Source organism: Charadrius vociferus, unplaced genomic scaffold (genome assembly GCF_000708025.1).
Source record: "Charadrius vociferus isolate BGI_N301 unplaced genomic scaffold, ASM70802v2 scaffold455, whole genome shotgun sequence".
NCBI classification, from domain to species: domain Eukaryota; kingdom Metazoa; phylum Chordata; class Aves; order Charadriiformes; family Charadriidae; genus Charadrius; species Charadrius vociferus.
The window spans coordinates 1,255,499-1,263,176 of record NW_009648550.1 but is presented as its reverse complement, the minus strand read 5'-3'; the positions used below and the strand labels follow the sequence as shown (position 1 = coordinate 1,263,176).

The window sequence follows — 7,678 nt, the reverse complement described above, 5'->3', positions numbered from 1 at the left end:
GGCCCAGCGCGCCCGGCCCTCCCCAGCGGCGTCCCTCCGCCCTTCGCGGAGAACCACCCGCGTCCTTATTCTTACCAAATTAACAACTTTTCCGCGGTCAGATCTATGCAAATAAATCAGTTACGGGATGGGTGGCCGCTTACGTGATGAACGCATCTTTATTACACACACACACAAAAAAAAAAGAGGAGTAATTGACAGCGACAACAGGGCGCCCGCGTCCGCGCGCGCACCAGCCCGGTGGGCTCTCACACCGCGTTCGACGCAGGACTAGCGGAACACGGCATCACGGCGATAACTGACGTCATAGGTATAAAAGCGAGCGACCGGCGTCTTCCGCGTTACTAACACTAGGTGGCACATCTACTTTTTTAAGACTAACGCTTTCTGGTTTATAAAGTTTACCTCGGTCAACCGACCAAATTTCCGGCGCAGAGTCTTCACCCATACAGGCTTCCGAGAACGTTTCTATTTTGGACCAGTTGTGGTCTTTTTTGGTTGTAAGATCTATCAAGAAACTTCTCCAGTGAGCATTCCGGTCATGAATCTAGAAAAAAAAAAAGGGGAAAACAATTACATCTGAAGTTTTTTTTCTAACACCAACTTTAATAGCTGAAGATTTAACCCAGTGCAAAACCAAATAGTACACGGGTTAACTCTCAAATGCAAAAGCTGAACTCTGAAATGCAAGAACAAGTCTGTTTTGCCAACTCTGCACTGATTTTCTCGCTCCGCTGTCAGGGAACACTTCCAAAAGAAGCTAGAGTTTTAACACACAGGCAAACATTAACTCAAAAACTTGTAATTGGAAAAAACCCTTATGTTCTGTCTTAGCAGCCACTTCAAGGACTTGAAGGTCTCGGAAAACAGCTAAGCTCAGCAATCCATTTTTCAGCATATCACAATGCTGGAAGCACGTAAAATCACACTCATGTGCAACATGAAGGCATTATAAACCATCATGTTATGGCCTCTCTGTAAGAGGCTTAAAAGACTGCAGAGACTGTGGTCATATAAAATGTGGTACCGTTCCTTTTTTCAGAAAAGGATTCAATCAGTAATAACCCTTTTAAATAACCAGTCCTTCCTCATATATTTTTATAAGATTAGATTTTCCTTTTGCAGACAACAGGAGTACTTGGGAGGTGACCAGTTGGACAGCCAGTAGTGGGAGCTGCTGTGCTGCTGGAGGAAAATTCGGCGCACTTCAGAAATACATATTTTAAAAGCTGTGTATACATGGTAGATCAATCCCCCAACCCTAATATTCATCACCAACATGAACCCTCATTAAGGCAAGAAACTTCTCTCAGTAGTTAAAAATCACCACTGTAGTCTGCCTGCCACAAAGACACCCGAGGGGCAGCATACCGACACATGTCTGCGCAAGGTGGACATGTCCGTGAAGGTTCTCTCGCAAGCTCTGCACTTGTACGGCTTTTCCCCGGTGTGAATGCGCTGGTGGCGCCGGAGAGCGCCCTGTTGGGTGAACGTTTTCCCACACTGCTCACAGAAATACGGACGGGTCTCTGAAACAAACGCACCAGGAAGCAGACTTAGAAGGCAGGTTCAATTGGCCTTAATTTCAGCAGACAAAAAGCATAAAGAATTTTAAAAGATCAATATTGATAAAGTGATGTACGTAGAAGACATGTGCTTGAAGCCCCGGTTTTTAACGTTATGTGGTAAATGTTTCTTGGCTGCAAAGGAAAGCCCGAGAACAGCTCTTTGATCTTGCAAGGGGAATTAACAGCAACTACAGCCGCTCTCTGCTCCGACATCCTTCAGCACCACAAAACAGGCCTCAGTCTTGTGGACAAGCAACATCCGACATGATACAAGACAGTATTGTGCCCTGTTTAGCAAGCCAGAATCAGTATGAGCCCTGCTACTCCTCATCACCTAATTCAAGGAGCTTATAAAAGCGGTTCTGTAATAAAATGTCACCATCCAAGCTGGAAAGTACTTCAGATTCAAGCTTCCAGTGCTGTTTATTTTCCCAGCTCTGATAAGTTTGTTTCGTTACCTGCATGGACGTTACTGTGCTGGGCTAGCGAGGCTCTCAGTCCAAACGTCTTCCCACAAACCTCACATTTGTAGGGTTTAGCACCCATGTGGCATCGTTTATGGCATTTTAAATATTCGTTGGTGGCAAAATGCTTTCCACACACATCACATTTAAAAAGGCGCTCTCCTGAGTAAAGAGAAAAAGACACAGAATCACAGAATGGTTTAGGTTGGAAGGGACCTTGAAGATTATCGAGTTCCAACCCCCCTGCCGTAGGCAGGGACACCTCCCACTAGACCAGGTTGCCCAAGGCCACATCCAGCCTGGCCTTGAACACCTCCAGGGATGGGGCCTCAACAACCTCTCTGGGCAACCTGTTCCAGTGCCTTACCACCTTCACAGTAAAGAATTTCTTCCTAATGTTTAACTTAAACCTACCCTCTTCCAGTTTGAAGCCATTCCCCCTCGTCCTATCACTACATGCCCCAGTAAAAAGTCCTTCCCCAGCTCTCCTGTAGGCCCCCTTTAGGTACTGGAAGGCCGCAATAAGGTCTCCCCAGAGTCTTCTCTTCTCCAGGCTGAACAGCCCCCGCTGTCTCAGCATTTCCCAGCCTCTTCAGACATTCTGAACTCTTTCAGCAGAACTTTGTACTTCAAAGTTGGTTTCCAAATGTCTTTCTATCCCTAGTAGTTCGTTTCTGGTAGTAGAAGTTTCTTCTACGAGTTACAAAAACAAGTGTGCACTTTCTTCAAATCCCAGCTAGAAATTTCCAGCAGTATAAAGGGAGGAACGGTAATGCCTACCTGTGTGGGTCCTTTTGTGGCCAGTGAGTTTGCCTTTATCAGCAAAGCAAGCCCCACAGTCCTCGCAAATATATGGCTTTTCCCCAGTATGGGACCTAAATGGAACAAAACACAATTGAGTATTAATAAATTAGCTCTTGTAGTGCATTCTTAAAATACTGTACTTGAAATTGCATTCTACACACTACAGGCAACATACTTCATTTTTTAAATGAAGTGGGAAAAAGTACATTCTGCTCAGTCTGGATATAGCGCATTTGCCAGTACAGGTGCTACATTAAGGCATGAAAATTCCCATTTAAGTTTTACCTTTTCCTCATTCTCGGGCCCTACAAAATCCACCTTTCTTTCACAGTTACAGCTCATGGTACCAGCATCGGAAGGGAGAAAGTAGGGACGATGACAAGTTGATGCTGTGCACTAGAGATTGAAAGTGCATCCAGACTGTCCCCAGTACAATGCCAGCAGCAGACCTCTTGGGAAATGTGGGCCACAGTCTTGGCTTCTGTAATCTCATGTCCCCAAGCCTGCAAATTTTAACTGTCTGAAAAACGGGAATATCCTGCCAAAAGGCACTAAGGGAAGTCAGGCAAGCAGTGTTTCTGAACACATGATTTTCAACTAGCTCACATCAGAAAAAGTCTAAGCCTAATGTTTAGTCTTAACACTGTGCTGATTTCCCTTATTCCAACCCAAATACTACGATGTGCAAAATCATGGATAAATTTGAGTTATCAGGCAAAATGCTGCAAATATGAGACAGCCAGTTACCCAACACAAACCCCATGAGTCAATGTTTTGTTGCAGTCATACCACATCTTACACGCAGTGCAGCTCTGCCGCGTTTCAGCTGACACAGATTACCTTGGCATTTCAGATGTTTTGGTGGTCCTGAATCAGTATGCCTCACCATTTTTTAAATCACCGTAAGAACACGTAGGAAATAGAAGAAAGCTACTGTCCCCATTGTACAGGTCCATAGTCTCTAGTAACAGGATTTCTCTCACCTCTTCTAGCTCTTCAACAGTTAACCTCCTCTTATAAGCTATCTGCTAGGCTCCCTGTTTGAAGAAAGATGGGAAATTCCATGGGATGATTCACCCTCTCCTACGAGAGGACACATTTAACACAGACACCACCAGAGAGCAATTAATCCAGTCTAACTCCAATGACCACAGAGGGAGCTCAGATGAGAAGTCCAGATTTTGTATTGCATACAAGAAATTAAATCCCACACTAAATGACTTCCTCAGAGTGATAAAGAGTGAGCAGGGCTCAACATCTGGGACTCTGAGGACCTTGACTAATTCTTCAACCTATGCTACTTCTCATTAGTGAAGGCCATCATCTTATTTTGAAGACTGTCTCAAAAGACTGGCTTTTGCTTACAAGTTCAGATAGAGCATGTTTCAAAATCCCTACCAAAACTGATGCAACGACCAGATGCAGACAAAGCCTCTACGTAAAAGAATTAATCACAGATACTACAGAACAAGTTATATCCCAGTGTTCCTGTTACAAGGACACGCAAGGAGAATGACTCAGAGCTAAGAAGGCAGAAGAGGAAAAAGAAGTGCTGAAGTACACTGGGCATGCAGGGAGTGGTAATGGGAGAAGCAGTAGGCTGACCTGGTATGGATCTTAAGTTGCGATGGCTGAGCAAATTTTGAGTGACAAATGCCACATTCATAAGGTTTTTCTCCTGTATGCGTCCGCATATGAAACACAAGTGCCGTTCGGGAGCTGAGGATCTTCCCGCAGACAGAGCAGAGAGGGCGTTTGACTCTGCCTTCATGCTTCCTCATATAATGTGTCCTCACATCTCTCTTTCTTTTAAAAGTAGCATTGCAAAGGGTGCAGGCAAACTGCCTTTCTTCAGTGTGGACACATGCTCGATGCTCCTTCCAGCTGTTGTAACTAGCAAACGACTTGCTGCAGATGTCACACTGATAGACTTTACCAGGCAAGCACTGGTGGACATCTCTGCAGTGATCCACATACTTTTTCCTGGAGACAAACTGCTCATTACACTTATCGCACGTTATTACATAGGCAGATTTCTTATTCACCCCACTTTTATTTACCTTCTTTACTTTAAATGGTTCATCTGATCCATGTTCTTCACCATCCTTCTCATTAGAGTATTCATCATCCTCCTCGGTACAGACCTCCTCATTATCTCTACTATCTTCAACTTCTGAATACCCTGCTTCGTAATCTACCTCCTCCTCACCCTTCACACTCATTTCACCTTCATCTTCATCCCCTTCTTCATTCATTTGTTCACTTCTTGCTTCAGCTTCCTTGTATTTCTGCTTCTGTTCCTCTTGCTCATTGCTACAGTCTGCTTTGGTAACAGATGAATGCCCGGGTTCTTCATCATGATTTGTGGCCTCTTCGTGCCTCACACACTTTTGTTGTTCAGCCTCCGATGTCCCATCCCATGTCTCTCTGTCAGGATCTTTGTCACAGCTTGTTGCATTTGGTCTATGTGCAGGCGGAACTACCATCCAATAGACAGGCATAAGTTTCCTCTCTTGCTGAGACTCATGGATTTTTCTGTTAAAACAAACAAACAGACAACAGAGCACAACTTCAATAGGTTTAATTGTTTCAATTCAGACACGTTTGCCTTGGAGGAAGAGTTCACAGAATCACAGAATGGTCAGGGTTGGAAGGGACCTCTGGAGATCATCTAGTCCAACCCCCCCACCAGAGCAGGGTCACCTACAACAGGTTGCACAGGGCGGCGTCCAGGCGGCTTTTGAATGTCTCCAGAGTGGGAGAATCCACAACCTCTCTGGGCAGCCTGTTCCAGTGCTCCACTACCTTCAAAGGAAAGAAGTTCCTCCTCATGTTAAGATGGAAAGTTGTTTCCTTCTGATTGTTCTTCATACCATTTAAGAAATTAACAGCATGTTTGGAGAGCTGGGAACAGGGAAATTTTATGTAGTTGGACCAGTTAAAGAAAATTAGAAGATCTCAGTTCATCAAGGATGGTACCTCTCAGGTATACATATTCATCATCTGATTAGTAACATAGGATGTAAATTTTCATCCTGTCCACCATGACCTTGGAGAAGAAACTTAAGACCATGGACTTAAAACCAAGGGAAATACAGATTAAATGCCTATATGGAAAAACAAAACAGATCCCCTCCTAAGCCATCAATTGTAGCAGTTAACTCTACTTATTGCTACTCGGTGCATGGAACAAGTCATTGCACTCACAACACATATGGAATGTTTTTTCTGCTACTGGACTGAATTACAAATAAATTAGGACGTTTTTTACAGGGGAAGCTGGGATCCAGTAGAAAATCACCTATCTTGTGTACCACACAGGCAGGGTACAGAGATGTTTGACGTGTACAGTGGCTTCTGCAGTTCTGGAAACTACTGTGCAGTTTAAACATCTTGTTTTCACTCAGGCTGCACTTATTAAGCCTATCTGGAAGCTCACATTACTGAGTAAAACAGCATACAGAATATTTGGCCCATGAAAACTATACTAAAAAGCACCACACCGCTCCTACGTTTACGAAATGGGTGTTTTCCTGTACGTTTTAAACAGATGCCGATTCTTTTCGGGCTCCTATTAAAAAACCCAAAATCTGAGGCTTCCGAAATCACCTAACAGATCCGGTTGCACAAGTCCTTTTTGATTCAACAGGAAACGTTTGCCTAAATTCCCAGTCTGGGAGACCTCAATCCAGTAATCCAGACTGAAAGCTTGATGAGGTCAATGGAAAAAATCTGTGCCGATTTCAACACACTTCTGATTGGATCCAAGGAATTCTGGAACTAAAGCAGACAGGACTTCAGGAACACTTTCAACCTGGTGCCCAGAGGGAAGACACATTTTTCCGCGCATGCACAGACACACACACACAGAGAATGCTATACCTTACATGGGTATTGTAAGCAGATCTCTGAGCAAAGCTGGCTGGGCAGTGTTTGCATTTATAAGGTTTCTCCCCCGTGTGTGTTCGTATGTGGACTGTCAGGCCACACTTGGAGCTGATGACCTTGTCGCAGTACGGGCAGGCCTGGGGATCCCTCTTCTTCTTGTGCGCCCTGCGAATATGGTCGTTTCTGTCCTTCTGGCGCTTAAACTTCTTGTTGCAAAACACAGAGGAGAAGCCCCGCTCATCACTATGAGTGGTGAGGCGATGCTGCCGGAGATTCTGGTGCGTAGAAAAAAGCCGCTCACACATATTACAGCTATACTTGACAGCCACATTAACGTCATGCTTGAGCTGGATGTGCGACTGGTACTGCTCAATAAAACAGAATGATTCGTTGCACTTCTTGCACGCAATCTGCGGCAAGGCTTTTGCCACGTGCCGCGGTGATTTCCTACGTTGCGTTTTACTGGCAAATTTGGAAATTAAACTGTTTTCATCTTCCCACTGCTCAGGCAGAGTGTTCCTAATTACTACGGAGGCTTCCTTTGACTCAGCCTGACTTAGGAGAGAACGACTATTCTTGTTTTCCAGACTGACAATATCCATACTGAGTCTGTTTCTGTTGTCTGTCTTGCTACATTTTGATAGCTTTGCTGTCCTGGATTTTGGTTCTGGAAATGCGGTGTCCTCTTGCTCCAGGCTTGCTGGTTGGCCTTCAATGAGTTCGCAGCCAGCCAGCAACTTTTTATGTTCTTCCCTATCCCAAAGTTTCCTCTGCACAGGTATTGCCACAACTTGGGAAGAGTTACTCAGTTTGAGGTTCTCCCCTTGCTGCATGCAAGTCCACTGTGGCCCACCATTTTCACACAGCTGACCTTTCAGATTGAGGCTCAAATCTAAACCCTTCCTGCCCTCTGCTTTCACTTCTTCACAAATGTCAAGCAAATCCTTACATTCA

At 44.6% G+C, this 7,678-nt stretch overlaps 2 protein-coding genes across 2 annotated transcripts in view; both read right to left on the bottom strand.

Annotated features, from left to right (window-relative positions):
* GZF1 (GDNF-inducible zinc finger protein 1) overlaps positions 1-5,091 on the bottom strand; it is a 15,930-nt gene extending 10,839 nt beyond the window's left edge. The window contains exons 1-5 of the mRNA XM_009886058.1: positions 4,442-5,091; positions 2,813-2,907; positions 2,027-2,194; positions 1,372-1,529; positions 383-547 (exon numbers count right to left, since the gene is read on the bottom strand). Coding sequence (XP_009884360.1) covers positions 383-547; positions 1,372-1,529; positions 2,027-2,194; positions 2,813-2,907; positions 4,442-5,091 — 1,236 coding nt within the window. The remainder of the gene's footprint in view (positions 1-382; positions 548-1,371; positions 1,530-2,026; positions 2,195-2,812; positions 2,908-4,441) is intronic.
* Positions 5,092-6,645: 1,554 nt separating this feature from the next.
* On the bottom strand, positions 6,646-7,326 carry LOC104287359 (GDNF-inducible zinc finger protein 1-like). Its single transcript, XM_009886057.1, has one exon. The coding sequence runs from the start codon at positions 7,324-7,326 to the stop codon at positions 6,646-6,648; it is 681 nt and encodes a 226-aa protein (XP_009884359.1).
* Positions 7,327-7,678: the final 352 nt, after the last annotated feature.